Here is a 24,095-nt window from a genome sequence, read left to right as displayed (position 1 = left end):
TATCAATAAAAACTTACTTTAAAAAAGGAACATAAAGTATAGAAAATACATACAGAAATCTGGTTGGAACCAGATTGTGAACAACTTTATATGCTAGCCAGAGGAGCTTGAATATTTGTCTAAAAGCAGCAACTGGAGAGGCACCAAAGATTTTTAAACAGAGGAATATTATGGCAAGACCTATGCCTTAAGAAGATTTTTTCCAAGTTGTTTGTAGGATGAATTGGAGAAGAAAGGCACTGGAAATAGGAAGATAAAGTAGTAGGCATGTACAATAGTCTAGATAAGGTCAGGATGACCTGAACTCTAGAATAGCAGTAGTATAGGTTTGGACAAGATGATGGATGTAAGAGATACTGTCATGGCAGAACAGGTAGGACTTGGTAACTGATTGGTTATGGGGAATGAAAGAGAGGAGTCAGTGATGTCTGAAGTTATAAATAAGAGTCACTGGAATATTCCAACAGAAATAGGAAAATTTGGAGGAAGGCCAGGTTGGTATTGGGGAGGAGATGAGTTCTGCTTTCGATATATTAAGTTTGAGGTGTTGATGGGCCATGCAGAAAATGCTGATAGCTCATTTGGGTGGTATCTTCTAGCAAGCAATTGATGATATAGGACTTCATTTCACAGAAGAAATTCATGATAGAAAAATCAATTTGGGGGCAGTACCAGCCCTTAACTGGTATGGATCTTAATTTAGCTAAAGACTCATAGACCAGAATTATATAAAGCAATATGTATTCATTACAGTATTTTAATAACCATAAGGAAATCTGAAGTCCCAAAATGAAATGGCAGGGAGCAAGGTCATGGGCAAAGATGGTATACTCAAGAACCCTAAGTTAGGTGGACTTCAAGTCACAACAGTGGGAGGAAGAGGAAAATTAGCAGTTATCCTCCAAAAGGGCTACTCTTTACATAGGTCTCCCTCATATCTATGATGCAGTATCTCATATAATCCCTAGTTTCCTTCCTGGCTCAACCCAAATGTTGGCTCCTGCAGAAATCCTATCCTATTCTTCCCCCGTTGCTAATTCCCCCTCTTGCAGGAATGACGTGTTCTCCACTTTTCTATACATATTGTTTATCTCAGTAGAATAGAAGTTTCTTTAGGGCCAAGACAATTTCACTTTTTGTCTGTGTTAACAATGCCTACTGATGTGTTTTGTACTTGTAGGCACTTACTAGATATTTACTTAATCAGTGATTAAAGCACATTGACAATTAAGCCAGAGTAATGAGTTAAATCTTTTTACCAGTTAGCTTTGTTGTATACCACAGTTGCAGATTCCTTGTGGCTCTTCATCCTGCAAATGCACTCTTAGTTCTTTCATACTAAACACTTTCTACGAACCAGCACTGCACTGGTTACTTTGAATTCAGACAGTTCCATTTTCAAGGAACTTCTGTTTTGTTGGAGGAAACAATAGGGCATAGACAAATAGATATACAATATATATTGTATACAATACAAAATATACTATATAAAAAAATATATAATTTCATGGTAATGTGATGGAAGAACATTATGGATGTGAACAAGAAAAACACTACAAGCCTGGGGAAGAATCTGTGTGAAGGTATGGAGCTGTGAGGTAGAATGTCATAAACAAGGAATGGCAAATAGACCAGTTTGTCTGGAACATTAAGTGAGTGATAAGATAAAGTCAGTCCAGAAAGATAAATTGGAGCTAAATTGTGAAGGGCTTTAAGTACCATATATAGGGTAGGGAATATAAATGATGATCCAGAAGGGAATCCTGAGACAGAAAATTCATAAGTAGAAGGCAGATCAGGAGAGAACATTGTGTTAGGAATTAGGGAGGAAAGACTATCTAGAAAAAGGGGTCAGTCCACGGTATTGATTGCTACAGAAAGGGAAAGAAAGATGAGGAATAAGAAAAAGCCATTAGATTTAGAAATTTAGGAGTTCATAGGTAAAAACTGTTGTCTGAACCAAAGGCAGACTACAGAATCGCTCCATATCTACTCCAGCAAAACTCTGAGGTTCATATTAAACTAAATATGGTTTTAAAAAATGCAATAAGAAGCTATGGTGACTTCTACCCTAGAACTGCAAAAAAAAAAGCCAGAAGCCCATAGGCAATAGTCAAGGGTTCCCTCTGTATCTTCCAGCCCCTGCACCTTCAGTGGAACCAGAAAAAAAGACACATGTATCCTGCAAAGTTCGGTGTTATGATGTCCTTATACTCAGACCAAGATAAGGTGAGGAGTTCTAAGGTCCATAAAACTCTGTCTTGAGACTTCTTGAAGATTCAGGCTCTGAAACCCAAAGATCCAACAGAGCCAAATACCAAGAGGAAGAGGTCAGCACAAGAACTCAGGAGACAAACCAGACCAACTAACTCATCCACAAGTGTGATGAGGGTGAAACCTGACTGACACAAAGCCTCAATTCAAAAACTAAAGCTGGAGAGCTGAAGAAGTTTAAAGAAAAAACACCTATCTAGTGTCAAAAATTACTGGAACAACTACAAGCAGAGATACAAAGGGAAAAAAAATCAGTTTCTCACAAGAACTGCATGAATACATAGACAAAACAAATTAAAGAGAGAAAACCAAAAGCTGAAGAGAAAAAAAATTGAAAGAGAACAAGTAGCTTAGAAAAGAAGGTAGTAAACCTTAGCCAAGAAATGGAATCCATGAAAATTAGAATAGACCAAACAGAAATCAATGATTTAACGAGACAGCAAAAAATATTAGAACAAAATCAAAAGACTGAAAAAATAGAGGAAATTTAAACCATCAGATGTTAAAAACAACTGACCTTGTAAATAGCTCAGAGGGAGATGATTTAAGAGTCGTGGACTCCCTGAAAATCATGAGTTTAAAAAAAAGCTTGAATATTATCAGAAATGAATCTAATCAAATTAATCAGAATTGAAAATTGTTAGAATCAGAGAGCAAAATAAAGATAGAATCCTCAAATCATTGCCTTAAAGAAACCCAAAAAGCAAAAGACCCAGGACTGTTATAGCCAAGCAGTTATAGTGCCAAGGAACTATAGTCAGGATTACACAAGGCTTGAAAGCTTCTCCTAAAGACAAGAGGAAAAATCCCAGCAATGTCATAGCCAACCTGAAGAGCTGCCACATCAAAGGAAAAATACCACAGACATCCAGAAATAATCAGTTCAAGTGCCAATGGTCTGCAGTGAATATCACACTTCAACCGTGGTAACATCTACTAAAATATGGGAAAAGATATTGGAATACAGTATTCCAAAAGGCAAAAACAATGGGCTTACAACCAAGAATAACTTCCCTCCCAGAGCCAAGTATAATCCTATAGGGGGAAAATTGGATCTTTAGTGCAATAAAGGACTTGCAAGCATTTCTGATGAAAAGACCAGAACTAAATATAGGAATTTTGAGATACAAACACAAGAGTCCAGAGAAACCTAAAAAGTTAAACTTATATGTGCAATTGAAAGGAACTGTATTAATGATATGATACTAACTTTCTAACAGGGAGGAGAAAGCAGTGTTCCTTCAGAATCTTAATGTCTTCAAAGATTATTAAGGGAGTTAAGTTAAATAAAAAAAAACACAGGTCCTGGGTATGTAATGGTTCTGTTATGAGGGTTTGAAAAGGACAAATAAAAGAGAGTTATAAGAGAAATATACTAGTGAGGAAAAGAGGATGATGTGGAACTTGCTATCTTCATCATTGGGAACATGTGAAGAATAAATAGGCATAAAGGAAGGGGTGGGGAGAGGAAGTATTAGATGAAATTAACTTTTGTCTCAAAGGAGGTTTGAATACACACACACACACATGCGTGCAAAACCAGTTGGATATATAAATGCATTAAATCCAACAGGGAAAAGTTTAACATGAGAATAGGGGTTAAGAGGGAGGGTGATTCTGGAGAAGAAATAGTCACAAGAAAAACAAGCTTCCTGACCCTGAAGAGAATATTAACAGAAAATAATTAGAATCTGAGGAGGCTTTAAGTTGTCTCTTAGACAGCTAGAGAATTGGCTGAACAAACTGCTGTATGTGAGTATAAAATGTAATGGAATATTATTGTGCTGGCCATAAGAAATGACTCAAAAGAGATGATATGAGAAAATTCTGAGTAGTTGGAATCAGCACCAAGTGAAGTGAGCAGAAGCAGGAGAGTCTATACAAGGAAAAAATATTATATATATTATTTTTTTACTTTATTAAATGCTTTATTAACTTCTAGTTTACATCATTCATTTCCGCAAGATTTTGAGTTACAAATTTTCTCCCCGTTTGTCCCCTAACCACCACCCCAAAATAGCGATCCCACTGGATATCCACACCCCCAATCTACTTTCTCCCATATCTTCCCCCACCCCCTTCCAGTTTTCCAGTAGGGCACGGTGGATCTCTATGCCCCAGTGCCTGTATATATTATTTCCCAGTTACATGTAAAATAATATTAATAATAGTGTATATATATATTTATGTTTTTAAACATTTGACTTTAAAACTTTGAAGTACGAATTCATTCCCTTCTTCCCTTGTCACCCACCCTTATTGGGAAGATAAGTAATTCAATATAGGTTGTACATATACGGCTATGCAAAACATTTCCATAGTGGATATATTGTAAAAGACTGACTATATTTCCCTCCATCCTATCCCACCTCCCACTTGTTCTGTTCTCTACTTTGATCCTGTCCCTTTTCAAAAGTGGGTGCTTCCAACGTGCCTCCCTCCCAACCTGCCCTCCCTTTCATCATCCACCCCTCATTCCCTTCCCCCCTACTCTCCAGTAGCATGAGAAACCCTATTTAGTGTGTATGTCATTCCCTCCCTAAGCCAAATTCAATGAGAATAAGGTTGACCCATTCCCTTTTGTCTTCCTTTTCTTCCCCTCCATTGTAACCATTTTCCCTTGCCTCTTCTATATGAGATATTTTACCCCATTCTGTCTCTCCCCATCTCCTCTCAACATATTCTTCTCTCACCTCTTAATTTCACCTTTTAATTATTATCCCTTCCTATTCAATTGGTCCTGTGCACTCTATCTATGTATACCTGTACACATATATACATACATTCACATATGTATTCATAGGCCCATATACCTTCCTATGTAGACATATATATATGTATATACATTTCTATTCCCTTCAAGTATTCTCATACTGAGAAAAATTTCATCAGTTATAATTATAATTTTTCCATGTAAGAATGTAAATAATTCAACTTTGATATGTTCCTTGTGATTTCTTTTCCTTGTTTACCTTCTCATACCTCTCTTGCTTCTAGAAGTATTTGAATGTCAGATTTTCTATTTGACTCTGATTTTTTCATCAAGAATGCTTGAAAGTCCTCTATTCCATTGACTGATTATATTTACCCCTGGAACATGATACTCAGTTTTGCTGAGTAGGTGATTCTTGGTTTTGATCCCAGCTCCTTTGACTTTCAGAATATCATATTCCAAGCCCTTCAATCCCTCAGTGTAGAAGCTGCCAGATCCTGGGTTATCCTGATTGTGTTTCCACAATATTCAAATTGTTTCTTCCTGGCTGCTTGTAGTATTTTCTCCTTGATCTGGGAATTCCAGAACCTGGCTATAATATTCCTAGGAGTTTTCTTTTTGGGATCTTTTTCAGGAGGTGATCGGTGTATTCTTTCAACCTCTATTTTGCCCTCTGGTTCTAAAGCATCAGGGCAATTTTCCTTGAGAATTTTTGAAGGATGATTTCTAGGTTCTTTTTTTGATCGTGGTTTTCACATAGTCCAATGATTTTTAAATTATCTCTCCTGGATCTATTTTCCAGGTCAGTGGTTTTTCCAATGAGATATTTCACATTACCTTCTATTTTTTTCATTTGTTTGGATCTGTTTAATAGTATCTTGTTTTCTCATAAAGTCATTAGCTTCCATTTGCTACAAGCTAATTCTGAAGTAATGATTCTCTTCAATGAGCTTTTGAGATTCTTTTTCCATCTGGCAAATTTGGCTTTTTAAGGCATTCTTCTCCTCATTGCCTTTTTGAGCCTCTTTTGCCATTTGAGTTAGTCTATTTTTTAAGGTGTTATTTTCTTCAGTCAGGTTGTTGAATCTCATTTCATAATTTTCTTGCATCATTCTCATTTCTCTTCCCAATTTTTCCTCCACTTCTCTTATTTAGTTTTCAGAATCCTTCTAAAGGTCCTCTGTGGCCTGTAACCAGCTCACATTTTTCTTGGAAGCTTTTGGTGCAGGAGTTCTGACTTTGCTGTCTTCCTCCTGTTCCATGCTTTGATCCTTTTTGTCCCCAAAATAGGAGTGTAAAGTTGTATTGCTCTGCTTGGTTTGCTTCCTTTGCTTGTTCATTTTGCCACTCAGTTACTTGACTTTTGAGCTTTTTGCCACAGTAGATCTCTGCTACCAGAGAGGGGAGCTTTTTTCCAGTCTCTGGGGTTTTCTCAGCTGCTGGATCTGTTAGTTGGGTTCCCTGAGCCTCTACACACTCTGGCAAGCTAGTCACGTACTGCAGGACCTCCATCCTAGACTGCAATCCAGATCTAAGCAGGTTAAAGCAAGACTGATTACCCCTCAGACTGGTTGCTTGGTCCCCCTACAATCTGCAAGCCAGGAGCTGAAGCTGCCATGTGGCAGTGGCTGCATGTCCACGGCACCTCAGTGGCTTCTCCTTCTGGGGGGTAAAAGCCGGACTGCCCTTCTGAACTACTGGGTTCCAGAGTCTACACTGCACTTACCCCTCACTTTGTCCTTAGTATCTATGTGTTGATAATTCTGGAAACAGCCACAGCTTCTGGTGATCTGAAGTCCCTCCAGCTGGAGGCTAGTCAGGCCACCCTGAGGTTAAAACCTCAGGCTCATGTGGAGCTGGGCTCAGCTCCCAGAGTGCTGAGCTGGCCCTTTCCTGCTGGCCTGCTGGACTGTCTTCAGTGGGAGGTTAGCTTCTCTCTCATTTTGTGGGTTCTGTAGCTCCAAAATTTGTCTAGAGTAATTTTTCCCATGAATTGGAGGAGGTCGGGGCGGGAGCCGCACAGAAGTCCTGTTTCTGTTCCGCCGTATTGACTCCGCCCAGGAAACAATATTATAAAGAAAAAAAGTTTGAAAAAATGAAGAACTCTAATCAGGGTAGTGACTAGCCATGTCTTCAGAACGCTTAGGATGAAACTTTTTACTTACCTTCTAATAAAGATGTGATAGAAACAAGGTATAGGGACATACTTTTAGGACATGGTCAATATTTAGTTGTTTTTTTTTACTATGTTTGTTACAAGTGTGTTTTTTTTCTCTATGTTAACTGGGGCAGCATCAGAGGAGGGAGAATAGCAGTAGTTATTATCCTCCAATAAACAGGACCATTATAAGCTTTTTTTTAAGTGCACAGAAGAGAAATGAAGGAATCATAGACCAGCAGGATATTAAGACAGTTTTTAAAGTAGCATGTAGAACTTATTGTTTATATTTTCAAATAAATGGTATGAATTTCTCTGTGATGAATATACTCTTTTTGGAAGGTATATTAAATTCAGATTTTTTTAAAAACAGAAATATCTTTTGTAACCTTGAACAGTGCAGTTTTAATTGAGCAGTTAGGAGGAATAGAGGAATAAGAAATGAAAGAAGGGGCAAAAAGTATAGAAAACTTTTTTTTCTAGGAGTTTGGCTTTGAAAGGGAGCAGACAAGGAGTGATAGCTTGAGAGAATGGTAGAATTAAGAAAGTGTGTGTGTGTGTGTGTGTGTGTGTGTGTGTGTATGTATGTAAGTTAGGAATGATCTGGGCATATTCGTAGGCATCAAGGAGATGCTTATAAGGAGCTAATGGATAAAGAATTGAACAATGAAACACATATAGGGTATTATCAAATGGGAAAGTAGACCAGAGGGACCCCTTCACTCTTTTTTTACCTCAGCTTATTCAGACTTAAGGAATATAAACAACAAATGAGCATTGTTAAATCACTCCTTTTCACAATTTTTAGTGACCTTGTTTTTTCTTATCTAGTTGTCTTACCATGGCTGCCCTGTGAAGGTCTAGGAAGACCTTGCATTCTTTTTTTTTTTGACATAAGAACTAAATTACTTTATTCCAAGAATCAACTTTAAACAGTAGATTCTTTTTTTTTAACACCCTACATTCTTTACAGAAGAGGCATATAGTCTACAACACTTGCAAAAATCTAAACCAAGAACCTCATCCTCTACTTCCCCCTCACTTGCTTTGTTTCCTTTCCTGTACAAAAAAGCAGGGCAGAGTTTAGCACACCAGAAGCATCTCCTTTACAGTGACTACATTTCATGGAACTATATCTAGAAATGCAGGTAGGGTCTGAAAGAGACATAACTCTCTAAAAAAAAATTTTTAAAAGAGACATAACTCTCATAATAGCTATTCTAGTAATTGATACTTTGTTGACCTGTTTTCATAGCATTTAAAATCTAATGGGGGAAAAATCACTTTTAAAAAATGAACATACCATTTGTAGGGACCATATAATGGATCTTCCAAACAGCTTTGTCTAGAGCAGGACATCTTAAACTTTTTCCACTTACAACCCCTTTTCTGCATTGGTTATTTATTGACATTTCATGGCCTGAGGGCATGAGCAATGCAAAGTACACATGCTTTGTGAAGGCTGCAGAGAAGGTTCTTGATGCAATGGATTCATCATAGTTTGATTTTTAATTAATTTGTAGTTGTTTGTGCAGTCAGAAACCTTTTCCTGTTGCCAAATTTTTCATGACCCCATATGGGGTTGTGACTCACAGTTTAAGATGTGCTGGCTAAAGAACTGACTTTATTCTGAAACCACCTCATAAAGAGGAACATGGAGATTTGGTCCATAATTATGTAGCACATAACGATGGGTAGAGCAGGAAATATCGAGCAACAATAAGTGGTGATTTTCTGAACAACAAGGTTGTTTAGGTTTGTCACATTTTTGATACAGAAAATGCATGGTTTTAGAGGAGACAGAGATTGAAATTTTTAGGAAGGACCAAGGGAGAAGGTTGGGCCTTAAACTTTCCTACCTCCTTATCTTGCTCACATTCTTTCTTATGTTTAGACTCTATCCTTCATCACCTTCTATTGAAATATATCAAGATCAGATACCACTTAATACCACTTCTTTCCATGTAACCCAGTATCCTCTGCGTCTTTACTTAGAAGCTCAGAGATGGCATAATACTTTGTGCTATTTTATATGCTTATTATGTCCTGGTTTTTATGTGTGTGTGTGTGTGTGTGTATTTTTCCCAGTACTAGTTGTTTAAGGATAAGAATTGTGTTTTTTTAATTCTTATGTCTTTTCCAATACCTAGTACAATACTCCTGCCTAGTGAGGGTGCTTAGTGTTTGTTGAATGCTGAAGTAAATGAATGGATTTTTTTTTTGAGCAATTCTTTGCCTTATGTATCCTAATATTATTCTTGAACTCCAAAGGCTGCATTACCCCTAAATTCCAGCAGGACCCTCAGAGTAACACTTGCTACCTGTCTTCCTGCTCAAAGGCAGCAGGACAACCCTGCGTCCCCTTTAGTCTAGAGCAATGGTTTCAAGTTCAAAGAGAAATGGGGGCCACTCACTGGTAGATAAGGATTCCTACTGGCAGCATATTGACTTAGAAAACCAAATATTAACGTTATTTGTGCACTATTGTATTTTTCTTTCTTCAATTAATATTTTTCCGTTGCATCTTAATATGGATTGGGTCACAATGAGGAGTGTCATGGGCCGTAGGTGGCCTATGGGCTGCCTGTTTGACCTCTCCGATCTAGAGGATGCCTTACCAGTACGATCTGGGAGGGGACATTCTCAGGGACAAAACCTGGCAGCAACAAAGCAGCTTCTCTTTTCCTCTCTTGGCCAGCCCTCTCCTGTGGAATTCCTAAGTCCCCCAAGAATGGAATTGTGTTTGGCAAGGAATATACAGTAGGGACCAAGGCTGTGTACACCTGCAATGAAGGTTTTCGCTTGTACCTGCCACCGCCTAACACAGACGCAACTGCTGAGTGCCTAGAGACTGGAGTGTGGAGCAATGACAACATCCCCCCGCAGTGTGTGGGTGAGTGAGTAAGTCTCTTAAATGTCTAAGAACTCAGGGGAGATATACAGTAAGAAAGTGATGGGAGTAGTGGGGAAGGCATATTGAGATAATATGAAAAGGTCTCCTTGGAATCAGTGAATTTTAAAAGCCATATTGTTAATGATGGAAATAACATAGATAGGATGGTAGGGAGAAGCAGAATGAACCTTCCAAATGAAATTAAAGCCTAAGTGCATATATGGGAAGGTTATTAACCTAGAGTTCCTAATAAAAAGATATGGTAGCTAAAAGGGGATGATTCTCTAGTGTGATCCCAAAGCTGTCTATAAAGAGAAGTTCCTTCTCCAGATTTGCACAGTGAGTTCCTGGCAGAAAGGGGAAGGGAACCTAGCCTCCTAATTTCCAGTCAGGATCTTTCACTGCACACATGCCCTGTGTTTTCTCTTTTACTTGGGGCTACACAGCTGTGAGCTGCCCAGATGTCAGCAGCATCAGTGTGGAACACGGACGGTGGCGACTGACCTATGAGACCCAGTACCAGTTCAATGCAGAGCTGATGTTGATCTGTGACCCTGGCTACTACTACACTGGCCAGAGGGTTATCCGCTGTCAGGCTGATGGCAAGTGGAGCCTTGGTGATTCGATGCCCACATGTCAGAGTAAGCCTGAGTTTGGGGTTGAGGGGGAAGTAAAGGGAAGAGATGTTAGTTTATTAAACACCTACCATGTATCAGGTACTGTCCTAAGCCCTGGGGATACTAAAAGAGGCAAAAGACAGTCCCTGTCCTTAAGTAGCTCAAAATCTAATCGGGGAGACAACAAGCAAACAAATATGTACAGACGAGTCGGATAAATGGCAAATACAATACTGTACCTACTGGCATCTGAGAATCTGCCTTGCTAGAGATCAGGGAGGTCATTACTGACCATGGTTGCTATGTTTCCTGGCCTCAGGATTGGGGAAGGAACTATTGGCTCCAAATGAAACCTCTTAATTTTTGAACAATATTTCTCCCGGTTTCAGTTAATGCTGTTTTTTAGTTTATTTCCTCATCCATTTCATATATCGCTAGGATAAGGAGAGAAAGTAATATAACCCCTTGAGGAGAGTAGTGGGTGAGTACACAGCTGCCTCAGTTATTTTGTGGTAGGTAGAGAAGCATGAGGCAGAACTTTAATATGTAGAGGATGAGATCCCACAATAATGGAATAGTTTCCTACCTTTTAAAAAAGATTTATTTTATTCTGAACTTAAGCAATAAAACAAGCATTTCTGTAACATAGTAGAATAGGAAAAATAAAGGTGATTGTAATTTACCAGTCATAGAACTGACAGGATATCTGGAGCCCTCAGTCTCAAAGTGGAAAAGAAAAAGTTAAAGTAGACAGTTAAGGAGTATGAAAGTGAAGACAAACAGGGAGTTGGAGAAATTTTAACAACCATATCAATGGTCAAGAGAACAGTGAGAGAATGGCCTTCCCTAAGGCCTTGCGGGAAATGACAAAGAAGATAAAAGATAGATTTCCTCAAGGATTAGGGCCACCCTGATCTCCTAGTCCCTATTCTAAGAAAATAGCTAGGCAAGAAAGACCAGCAGAGATGTTTCCTGACTTATTATCTCTCTGTCTCTTTCTTTTTTGCTTGAAGGACATGAGTTGATAAGGGGCAGTAATTTGAATAGTAGAAAATTGAATGACTTGGACTTGTGAAAGATGATATGAGGACTTTCTGATTGCTATAGGCCAAATGAATTCAATTTTTATGGATATAAAGCAATCTAAATTTGGGTTTTTGTTTTGTTTTGTCTCATTTTGGTTTTCCCACAGTGGTTATAACTTTCAAGCCCACTGACAACTTCAAAGTTTTTTATGTCTCATCTCAACAATTCCATCTTTTTAAGCTCTTTTGGCATTTTTTTTTCAGTCATCTCCTGTGGAGATCTCCCAACACCCCCAAATGGACATCGGATTGGAACACTCTCTGTCTTTGGCGCAACAGCTATTTTCTCCTGTAATTCAGGCTACACACTGGTGGGCTCACGGGTACGGGAGTGTATGGCCAATGGCCTCTGGAGTAGTACAGAAGTCCGTTGTCTTGGTGAGTAATCTCCCCATTCTGAAGGCAAAGGGACTGTCCTTCCTCCCTTTTTACTTTTTTTCCTGACAGCAACAAAGCAGAGTTAATTGCTATATTTGGGCTCAGGAAGATCTGGGTCCATATTCCATCTCTCCTGCTGGTCTGTGTGTAATGATAGGCAAGTCACTTAACTCTTTGAGCTTCAATCTCATTCATAGAGTAGAGCTAATAAGAGCCCATATCTCACATGATTATTGTAAAAATCAAATGAAATAATATATTTTAAATGTTTTGCAAATCTCTAGATGCTATATAAATGTCAAAGGTGTAGAGCAGAGGTGTCGCGCTGGTGGCCAGCAGTTCCTAAACAGCCCACAAAATTACTCAGTGCTGCATGAACTAGATTAAAATGAAATTAAGAAATGTTTAACAAAATAAGTAATTTTTTTTTATCTATGCACAACATAGATAATGTTACTTTGTTGTTTTCTAACCATGCAGGGTTCTGTTTCTATTTGAGTTCAGCAGTACTCGTGTAGAGGAACTCTTAATGTACACTGAGTCTTCAGGGAAACAATTCTTTTTATTATTGATGGGAATTGTACATGTCTTATCCTTTTTATATGTCCTTTTTGAGGAGTCTTTTTGAATGTTCTTTTGAAGAACTTTGTGTGAACATTTCCCGGGGCTTGGGAGAGATAGAGAGAAAGGGATAGATGTGAGATCAGCAGCAGCAGAGTGAGAACACATGTGATGTTGTTAATGGGATTTAGCTGATGTTAGCCTTCCCCATTCTTGCTAGTGTTTACTAAAAACGACTGGAAACTTGGACTCCAGAAAGTTGTGAGAAGGACAGAAGAGCTGCCAAAAATGAATTAAAAAGGAATCAGGAATGTGGTAGATACACAATCAGGAATAATACACACAGAATCTTCTTATTAGCCATATTAGTATCAGCCCTTTGACAGGGAAGGCCTAGATGGGAAGTACTTGGAAATGGGTCTCTACTGCAAAATTAAGGTTATCTTGAATCTAGATTATTGTACTCCATATTATTGCATTTCACTCTCTGTGTCATAGTCATGGGTAATATAGTCTTGAAAATCCCAAATTCTTCCCTGGGTGTCTAAGCAAAAGAAAGGGAGTGTCTAGACTGGAAAGATTAGAAGAGTCTCAGGGGAATAAGCTGGACAGGGAGGGACTAATTATAGTAATAGCAATAATAGCAATAGCTAGCATTTCTATATAGTGCCAGGCACTATGCTAAGTGATTTACAAATATTGTTTCATTTGATCCTCACAGCAACCTTGGGAGGTAGGTGCTATTATTATCCCCATTTCACAGATGAGGAAACTGAGGCAAACAGGGGTTAAATGACTTACCTAAGATAATATAGCTAGCAAATATCTGAGGCTGGATATGAACTCAGGTCTTCCTGATTCCAGGACCAGCACTTTTTCCTCTGAAGCTCCTAGATATCTAGACAGCCTACAGAGAGATAGGGAAGCTCATCACCAGGGTGACCACAGGGTGAAGAATATTTTGGCCCTAATTCTTGAAGACCATCTACTAAATTATAAAAGGGTTGTAATCTGTGTTAGAGTAAATACTCACACCAAAGAAATTACAGTCTTGACAAATTCAAAGTCAAATGTATACATCCTAGTGAAGACAGGATCATCATAGGGTAAGGTTACCTTGATAATGTGTGTTTTAGAGTAATGTTTGGAGATAAGTGAGACACAGCTCTTGGCTGAGAGAAAAGGCACTGTTAATGACCATGAATGTAATAGCCTGAGCCAAGTGGTGTAGAAGGGAGCATGATGTACATGACACGGTTACTCTGTTTAGAAAGACAGGAGGTTCTACTTCAGAGTAATCTTATTTAATCAAAAGAGCACCAATAACCCTGTCCTAAGAGACTTATGCCTCTTAAAGAGCTTGAGGCACTATGATATGTACCTTTAGGCTATGTTGAAACACACATAACTGGTTTGGGATTGAATTCAGTCTAATCACTTGTTATTAAGCAATTATTTTCAAGGTAAGTGCTTGTTTGAATTTAATATTTGCTTAAGTTCAAACACAACATTCTTTTCACAAGACTCAGCTTCTGATATGGGGCACCATATATGGCAGATGTTCAGTAGATGTGCTTGTGATGAGGAAGAGGATCTTCATGAAACAGGGAGGGAACAGAAATGATTTTCCCCCTTGTGCCAGGAGAGGGAAGTTATTTGCTCAGTCACCCAGCACATTGGAATAACACCTTGGAATTCCATACTTCTAGGAATCTCAGGATCTCTCCTAAGGTAGCTGTTGACTGGAATTGATTAGATAGCATGTTGTCACATTTAGTTGGCTAATCTCTCAGTGTTAGTAATAACCACATGGCTATTGTTTATCGGAATCTCTACTTGCTGTTCTAGACTCCCTACCTATCTGCTCCCAACATAGAAAGAAAGGAAGAGAATATTCTTTTCCCAAGGATTGCTAGGCACTCTTATCCCATGTGGATTAATTGTTCTTTGTTACTTCCTTCATTTTGGGGACTCCAAAGCTGGACACTGTGGGACCCCCGAGCTGATCGTCAATGGACAAATCAATGGTGAGAACTACAGCTATCGGGGCAGTGTGGTATACCAATGCAACCCTGGTTTTCGCCTAATTGGGATGTCAGTGCGCATCTGCCAGCAGGACCATCGCTGGTCAGGGAAGACTCCTTTCTGTGTGCGTAAGTATCATAATAATAGCTGTCTCTAGCAGTGATGAAAAATGACAGACAGTGTTTGCATTCAAAGACAATGAGTTTGAAAGTGGTCTGGGGTATGGAGTAAGATATGTATCTCATATGTCTTTCTCTTGAGAACATTAAAGAAGAGGGTCTGGTTCAAATCCCATCCAATTTATTAGCTTCAGTCCTTTGGTTTAGAGTAGAAAAATTAGGGAATTTTAGAATGGAGATTGGAGCCAGTTTGCTTTTTAATAAAATGTAAGAAGACAAGACATAGCATTAAAGACATTTTATACCTTCCCTTTCTTTACCTGTTATTCCACCATTATAGCTTCATTCTTGTAGCTGTTGAAGGCTTTATAATATCCAAGAATCGACTTTCACAGTACAAATTTACCTAGGAGGTCATGTCTGGAATACTACGATAGTATATATTAGCCAAGATGGGACACACCAAGATGGTAGGGAGGAAAGAGTGCCCTGAAAAGAAAAGATGGGAGCACTCAAAAGACAGGTTTTATCCAATGATCAATTTTACTTCTTCTAACTTAGGACTATGGGATATAGAATATGATTGATTTTCCTCTGTCCTGGGATATTGACTCTCATGTTTATACTTTTTCCCCAGAGTATAAAAAGGTACTGCCCATCAGCCCAATTCTTGGCCTCCTTTTGGGTATAGAGTAAGATGAAGCCCTCAGCCATGTTCTATGTTGTACCCTCCCTTATCCACATGTACATAAAGGAGCCCCATTTTAAATTTCTGTGTCGATGTCCTATTCTATCCCAGGACTCAAGCTGCCCAAATCAGGCTTTCAGCATTAGACTGGGCTGCCATGGTCACTCTTCTTCTATTTTGGTTTCAGCCATCACCTGTGGACACCCAGGCAATCCAGCCAATGGCATCACACAGGGTAGTCAATTTAACCTCAATGACATGGTGAAGTTTGTCTGCAATGAGGGGTATGTAGCAGAGGGACCTTCAGGAGCCCAGTGCCTGGCCAACGGTCAATGGAGCAATTCACTGCCTGTCTGCAGAAGTAAGTCCCCTTGCCTGGTATACACATCCTCCATCTCTGACTCCTCTTGGATTTCTGGGGCCTAAGAACAAAGATCTTCCATAACAGCACAGCTTAACCTCCTAAAAAGTCACCGCACATTCAGATTCTGTCCTCTCTAAGCCATCTTTCATATCTTTGCCAACTCTAGGATCTTGGTATACATATTTGATCTTATAAGTCCACCCCTCAAAAATCTTCAAAAAACATTTCAAATTGTTTACAAAATTTGCCTTTTTTTAAGTTGCAAAGTGATGCATAAATAGGAGCCATTCTTATGTAAAGGTAATTTTTTTATGGATTCCTCAGGGTAGAGACTTCCAAATGAGGAACGTCCTCTGCCAATGTGGGTGAGCACTTTCTCTGTAACTTACCGCCTTAAAGTGTTGCCTGGGGATAATAAGAGGCTGGGTAACTTGTCTGGTAGAAATACATCTGCAGTGTTGTGGTCTTAATCCAGAAGCAGAACTTGAGCCTCTCTCTTTTTGATGCTAGGGCCAGCTTCACCCACCTGGCTGCATCCTCTGTGAAGAGCAGCCTTGGGCACCTCTGTGGATGAGGTCACAATCTTTCTCAATTCCCAGGCAGTTTTGGTCTCGTGCTGAACTTCTGCTAATATGCTTTTGGAAGATTGTGGGACATTTCTTTGTCTTGCGATACAGTCTCTGCAATAATATATCTCTCAACCATTCCCTCACAATGTGTACTGTTAACACCCTAGTTCAGGCTCTTTCTGCTGTTATTAGCCTCTGAACCTATCTCCCCAACACACTTGCCACCCTGATGCCCTGTTCTAATGTATCCCTTCCTTGCTCAAATAATGACCAGATTATACAGTGGGGTATTATTAATGACAGCGTAAAATCTAGCTCTTTCCAGATATGATTCACAACTCCCCTTCATATGTTCCACATTCCAGTCAAAATGAATGAAAGACTAAAGCATTTGTTAAGCACTTACTGTGTGCAAAGCACTGCGCTAGGTGCTGAAGCTGCACATAGAAGAGTAAAACAAGCTTCTGCCCTCAGGGAGCTTACCACCCATATGGAAGACTACAGCCACAAAGCAGATGGAAAAGTCGGATACATTGTCAGGTGTAGCAACAAAGGAGATAGTCATTGCTTCCTCTTTAATGGCATTTCCACTGATAAAATCATATAATTTTCTAATGTTGAACCATCGAACAGGGCCAGGGACTTGGGTGACAAGAACTTTTTTCTGGGTTTTCAGTAATTGTCACTGTAGCACCTACAGGAGAAGTTGGTGGGGTGCATCTTCACAGGGGTTACTTCCGGGAGTAATGGCTGAGGACACTGTGCTGGCAGCATTGCTGTTCCCAAGGCTCCTTGGACTCAAGAGTGCTGCTCTGTCTCCATTGGGGTCTGAGGAGATATAATGGTTAAGGTGGTGCTGGTGATTTGATTTGCCTGTCCACATGCTGCCTCCTGTTTTGCCCTCAGGGTGCCTTAATGACAGCCAGGCTCTCTTGTCTGTCCTGCTGCCGACCACTGGTGGGAATGACCGGTCCCTTCTCTATAGGTCCTGTCTCCCCAGATGATGACTGTGGGGGCTTGGCTAGAAGCAGGACTGGTATTCTTGTGGGTGCTGCTACTCCTAATGTACTTCTGCTCATCTGACTATTTGTGGCAATTGATCAGCAGTTGTTGATGATGAGGAGGAATGATTTCTCCCCCCAGTGATGGCTATAGGTGCTGAACTGGAATGTGCTACTTTCTGTCCATCAAATATATTCCATGTTTTCCTGGCCCTGCATTTTTATAGGGCTCTATACCTTCCCTATACCTTTGCTAACCCCAAACATCATCTCCACATCTTGACTTCTTAATTATTTTTCAAGACTCAGTAGATACCATTTTCTATGAAATCTCTTCAACCTACTAGAATCAGCATTTCCAGAGTGATCTAAGCTTATCATATTCTAATGCATGTGACAGTTATCTCTGCTTATCTTATTTCCCTACTTGAGTGTAAATTCCCTGAGAATTGATATTGAGGTTATTTTAATTATGCTGAGTTCTCTTTGTCACCATAAATAGGAGGATCTCAGGATATCACTCTATTTATAGGAAATCTCTCTTCCTTCTTAACTCTCTACTGGACAGCCTTCATGACAGTGGTTAACCCCTTTCACAATTATATATTTCCCTGTTTATATCTTTTTTGATATTCATCAGATGGTCATTGAATAAAGGCATTTCATTTGACATAGTGTTGATTGCATTGAAGCCCTATAGTCCTGCAAGATATTTTAAAAGACATAAGCCAAGTTCCTTGTCAAGGCCTGACTGGCAGCTTCTGCAAGACGCACATCTCTTGGTTTTGTACGTGCTCCATAGGGTGTGACCAAACTCAACTGATCAAACAAGCTAGGCGACATCTGTTTGGGTTTTTTTTTTATTGAATCCAGGTTAATGGAACCTTTATACCGTAGTAGTTTTCTATTTTAAAAAGACAAAAGCTAGTTTTCCTTCTGCTGTGGATTCCTGGCCCTCAGTACAAAACAGGCAACTATTTCTTGTCTCTAGTTTTCTTCAGTCAGTCAGCAAACTTTTATTAAGGATCTACTACAAACAGCCCTCTACAGGACCTGCTTTATCCAATGGCTTTCTAAGACATCTCAGTTGATTGATGGCTTTTCATACTTGGAAGTTTGTGATTGATTGATTGGGTGAACATTTGAGATGTTTTATTACCTTGGTTAGGGTGTCAGGGGGTAGCATCTAGTTACCTACTTTAAGTGGGGGATGGTAATTGTCTGGGCTGACCCTCTCCTCCCCCATATGCATAATGAATACATGAGACTTGATAATTGTCTTCTAGTAGGCAAAGGGCTTACATATGAGAAAGGAATTAGACTTGTTCTGCTTGACCATGAAGGCACCAGTGTGAAACTTAAGTGCAGTACTTGGAAGTTCAAGGGAGGGGGGCAGATTGTGGCACATAGAGAGAAAAATTTCCTAACAATTCCAGCTGTCCTGAAGTACAATGACGATTATCCCCTGGGAGTACTAAGCTCCCTCTTCAGTGGAGGTTTTCATGCACGTATTGAATAGCCCCTTGTCAGTACTGTTGTAAAGGAACTCAAATCCCTTCCAAGAATGCAGTGCTTTGCTTAGAGCACTGTTTATACTAGGTCTTTAATAAATGTTTGACTGAATGAAGAAGACCAGAGATAGGAAAGAGTTGCCTGTTTTATACTGAGGCCCATGGATCCACAACAGAAGGGAAATTAGCTTTTGTCTTTTAAAAATAGAAAATAATACCAAGGTATAATGGTCCTAGTCACTTGAATCTACTATAAGAAAGGATTTTAAAAATATTTGCAACAGTTCTGTGATAAGGATCAATTGAGGAAGAAAAATGCACATTGGGGAGAGTAAGAAAAGGGGGAGGTAGTGCCAGAGAGATAAAGGCTTAAGTAAAAACAAGAAGACACTCACCTAAAGAGGAAGGAAGGGAAGGGTGTGTGTATGTGTGTGTGTGTGTGTGTGTGTGTGCATGTGTGCATGTGCGTGTGTGTGTGCGTGCGTGCGTGTGTGTGTGTGTGTGTGTGAAGACTGAGAATTTCTGTAGAGAAGCATCGCCATCTTGTGGCCTTTTAGGAAGTTACTATTTGCCACTTCCTTTCCCAGTTCATTGTATAGATGAGAAACTGGCATGATGGCTGGAGTGCTGAACTTGGGGTTAGGGCACCTAGTTTCAAATCCTGTTTGTTGGTTGTATCATCCTGAACAAGTCACTCAATCTCTCAGACCTTCAGTTTATAAAATATAATAATAACTAGCATTTATAAAGTGCCTGCTACTGTGTGCTAGATACAGTGCTAAGCACTTCACAAATATTATCTCATTTGGTCCCCTCAACAACTAGGAGATAGGTTCTATTATTGTCCTCATTTTACAGATGGGAAACCTGAGGCAAACAGGGTTAAGTGACATGCCCAGGGTCACACAGCTAGTATGTGTTTGAGGACACATTTGAGCTCATCTCCCAGCCCATTCTCTACTAGAACACCAGCTGCCTTCCAGCAATTAAGGATAATACCTACATCATATGGTAGTTGTGAGCAAAGCATTTGTTGTTATTGTTCAACTCTTCATGACCCCATATGGGATTTTCTTAGCCAGAATACTACATTTGCCATTTCCTTCTCCAGTGAATTAAGGCAAACAGGTTAAGCGACTTGCTCAGGGTCACACAACTAGTAAGTGTCTGAGACTAGATTTGAGCTCATGTCTAACTGACTTCGGGACCAGTGCTCTGTGCACTATGGTGCCATCTACTGCCTCCAAGAGGAAAGCACCTAGGAAACCTTAAAGTACTCTAAGAGTATATTATCATTATTTAGAATTTGTCATTTAAATGGGGCACTAGAGGAGAGAAGTGGAAATTTGTCTTATTTGGAAAGTTGCTTCTATCCCAGTGGCCCAATGCTTCTTAGGAACCATCAGCTTCTTCAATAACAGCTACAGTTAAATGGAGATGCAGTTTGGGTGCTATGAGTTGTCTTTCATCCTACCAACCAATTAGGATGTTTAAAACCTAAAAGGATAAGCTCAGAGTGCTTCCTTGCTCACCAATCACTTGTCTACTCCAGCTCTATCAGCAGTAAGAAGATAGGGCATGTTGTGCTTCCTAGTGTCTAACTCACTTCTTTCTCCAAGGTCTTCTGAGCTATGACCACTACCAAGTAGACAATCCTATTTCTGTCCTGAGAAATTCTTTATCAATCTAATGATGTAGTAGAAAGAGCATTGTCCTGGGAGTTAGAAAGCTTGGGTTCTAATCTGGGCTGTGCAACTAACTATGTGACCCTGAATAAGTCACTTCTCCAATCTGAGCACCAACCAATAAATGGATTGTTTCTGAGTTTTTTCACTTTGTCATATTCTTTTACTTTCTAACCTCTTAACAGGATTTCGTATTCTCCTCTGTGTCATCAAAGTGTGATTTTTTAAAAATTGTTTTTTGCTTTTCTCTTAATCATTTCTTTAATCCTGATGAAGAATGCTTTACTTTCTTGGTAAACTGAAGATTAGAGAGGAAATTGTTTCTCTAGACCAGGGATTCTTAACCTGGAGCTCATGAACTCAGTTTTTCTCTCTTCTCTTACCCGTTACTAGTTTGATTACTGTATTTCAGTATAATTGGTTTCCTTTTCCAAATCCATAAAATTTTATTTGATGCATTTAAAAACATTGTGAGAAGGGAGCCACAACTCTCACTAGATTACCAAAGGGACCACGATGGAAGAATCTCCTCCTAGAACTTCAGCATTTTCCAAATGAAGAGAGACCACTTGCCCCTGGAATAAACAAACATCAAATAGACCTGATAAATCATTGAAGCAGTTCTCTCTTTTGCCATACATTCTTAACTTTGGTGCTTTGTTACTCACAAACTATTCCCAAGTACAAACTAGTTTTCCTGGTAAATTCATGCTAGTGTTGCTACCATGGTGAGCGTTTTCACATTCATGTCACAGAGTAGCATCTTGTCACCTGATCTAAGTGGGGGATGGTGATTGCATAGGTCTTATCCCTCCCCTTCCCACAACTGCTTATCAGTTGATCATTTGAAACACTCCAAGCTCCCTGACCACTTCTGGCCTTTTCTCTTCTGCAACTGTTCAGAAACTGGCTGCTTTACTTATTAATGGACTATCCTACATAGAAAGCACTTTGGAAACAATAAAGAACTTTGAATCCTGTAACATACTATGAAATTCCTATAGAATTTATAAAACATTGATTAATGAATGAGAATGCTCTTATTGGGTCATTGCTGCTTCTCATCCCTGACAAATTAATTGTTTTAGGACCTTAAATTACTTTTTATTTCTCAGTACAATAAACGGTTTATGTACCAATGAAGTATCCTGGAAATCCCCTCCTTTACCTATGTCAGTCTCTAGATGTCTGAAAACCAGTATATGCCTGGTAGAAGTCATCTACCCCCTACTCCCCACAATTCCAGGCCTTGCCAGGATAGGGTAAATAGGAATGTACAGACAGGCACAGCTAGGAGGGGAAAGAAGTATGGGAAACATAGGTTTAAAAGGATTGTCATGAGCTCCATAGTCCCTCCTCTATAGTAAATACATATCGGTTGTAGATACAAATTAACCATAACTAAGGCATTAATAATCTGATTTAGCCACTTGTCTTCATTCCTATAGGGCAAGTTTAACATTGAGAAGTGTGGTGGGCTTCTCAAGGAATAATTGAAGGTTCATACAAAACAGAGAATTGCATGCTCACAATGTTGGGAGTCCATCTTCCATATTGTCATGCATGAGTCAGTGTGACCCCTATAGATTCTAACCTAACCACACATATCTTGAACCATAGAACAGTATTCTCCCCCCCCCCCAAAAAAAACTCCCAAACTCCAGGGATTTTAATTTTAAAAGTTTTATGTATAAGCATCATACTAGGCACCGGTAATATTAAAGACAATAATAAACCAGACCCTATCTGGCTTTCTCTTTGGATAGCAGAGGTGAACTGGGGAATATATTTTAGTCACTGATTGGGAAAAAATCAGCCCCAGAACCACCTTAATACCATGCTCCCTCTCCCCCACCATCACCATCACCAAAGAGCATGGTACCTCCTTGCTCAGAGGTATCAGACATTAAGGCTGAGTGGTGACAAGGGAGGCCAAGGACCTCAACATTCCTGAGTGTGATAAGAACCATATTAAAAGGGAATTGGGAAATATTTAACAAAATAAATAAGCTAAAATACAATAAAATAGAGATAATGTTCATATATGATTTTCTAAGTCAAATATTTGACTGCATGGATCCTTGTGTATGGTTTAGTGGCCCCAGTTCCTGTGTGAGTTTATCACCACTGTCCTTATTCATTTCCATCTTAGGGGCTTGTAGCCCCAGTGCAATATTCACAGGACCAATAGTTACTATAAATATGCCTGTGTAGTTCCTCAATAGCAAAATATAACAGATTCTCCATATAGAAGACAGCAGCCAAACATTTATTCAGACACCAGAAAACCAAATCCCCAAACCAGTAAGCTGATTTCTTCATAGTAGCAAAGAAGTTAATAAGCCATAATAGCATAGAGAGCCACAGCGTCCTTTAGCCTTTACACAAACCAACATTTACTCACAAGCCTCACTGTCTGCTTTTCTGTCGTCCTCTCTCTCCCACCCTCTAGCTGCTCTGCCTCCCAGATTCTTGTGGGCTCTGTGCCACCCTTCAGCAAACTCCTCTCACCACAGACTCCCTGTGATTACATTCAGTCTATTAGGGGGCGCAGGGTATATCTTCAAAGCAGGGAAGGTCTTCAAATTTCCTTAGGCTTATTAAGGGGCAAGGAAAGTTTTCAATTACCATTGCCATTATGGGGCTGTTTGTGGAGGTTTTGTTTTTTTTTTTGCCTTTTTGGAGGGGGGGGAAAGCAGGGCAGTTGCGGTTAAGTGATTTGCCCAAGGTCACACAGCTAGTAAGTGTCAAGTGTCTGAGGCCGGATTAGAACTCAGGTTCCCCTGACTCCAGGGCCAATGCTCTATTCACTGCACCACCTAGCTGCCCTTATGACTCTTGCTATAATGGAAATGTATGCCAACTTGGATTTTATGTTTATTATTTTTAATTTTTGGAGGAATCCCTCATTTCCACCTTTGATTTCTCTGTTATTTCTTTGCAGTCATCAACTGTACAGACCCTGGACATCAAGAAAATAGCATCCGGCATATCCAGTCAAGTGGTCCCCACCGTCTTAGCTTTGGAACCACTGTGTCTTATCAGTGCAACCATGGTTACTACTTACTTGGGACGCATGTGTTGACTTGCCAGGGGGATGGTACATGGGATCGATCCCTCCCTCAGTGTCTCTGTAAGTCAAAGTAGCTCAGTTTTAGTCTTCATATAAGGAAAAGCTTCCTAATAATTAGAACTCTCCTTAAGTAGAATGAGCTACCTGGAGAGGCACTGGGCTCTTCCTCACTGGAGTCACTCTCTCTGAAGACAGAGTCTAAATATTAGAGATGTTGTAGAAGAGATTCCTGGTCAGGTCTGGCTTAGAGTCAGTGGCTTCTGAGGTCCCTTTTAACTCTGAGATTCTGTAATGGGTTTTTTTTTCCCTATTTGAAGGTCATATGTTCTTCCATGTTCTTGCTGAAAATAAGAGCCATCACTGTTATATATAAGTGACATT

General features: G+C 39.6%; 2 protein-coding genes across 2 annotated transcripts in view; both read left to right on the top strand.

Moving 5' to 3' along the window:
- The window catches only part of LOC138146178 (NACHT, LRR and PYD domains-containing protein 10-like), a 294,893-nt gene that overhangs the window by 161,243 nt on the left and 109,555 nt on the right, over window positions 1-24,095 (top strand). The window lies entirely within an intron of this gene.
- Window positions 1-24,095, top strand: part of CSMD2 (CUB and Sushi multiple domains 2) — a 1,071,431-nt gene that overhangs the window by 985,416 nt on the left and 61,920 nt on the right. Inside the window, exons 50-55 of the mRNA XM_069067881.1 lie at window positions 9,844-10,038; window positions 10,485-10,679; window positions 11,945-12,118; window positions 14,659-14,832; window positions 15,699-15,872; window positions 23,586-23,774. Of these exons, the coding sequence (XP_068923982.1) occupies window positions 9,844-10,038; window positions 10,485-10,679; window positions 11,945-12,118; window positions 14,659-14,832; window positions 15,699-15,872; window positions 23,586-23,774 (1,101 nt within the window). The remainder of the gene's footprint in view (window positions 1-9,843; window positions 10,039-10,484; window positions 10,680-11,944; window positions 12,119-14,658; window positions 14,833-15,698; window positions 15,873-23,585; window positions 23,775-24,095) is intronic.

The sequence above is a fragment of the Petaurus breviceps genome, unplaced genomic scaffold, assembly GCF_028583685.1.
Source record: "Petaurus breviceps papuanus isolate PSGF00001 unplaced genomic scaffold, PetGlider_PUasm1.0 90760, whole genome shotgun sequence".
In the NCBI taxonomy this organism is placed as follows: domain Eukaryota; kingdom Metazoa; phylum Chordata; class Mammalia; order Diprotodontia; family Petauridae; genus Petaurus; species Petaurus breviceps.
Note: the sequence above shows the minus strand (reverse complement) of the source record. Positions and strands in the feature narration are given on the sequence as shown.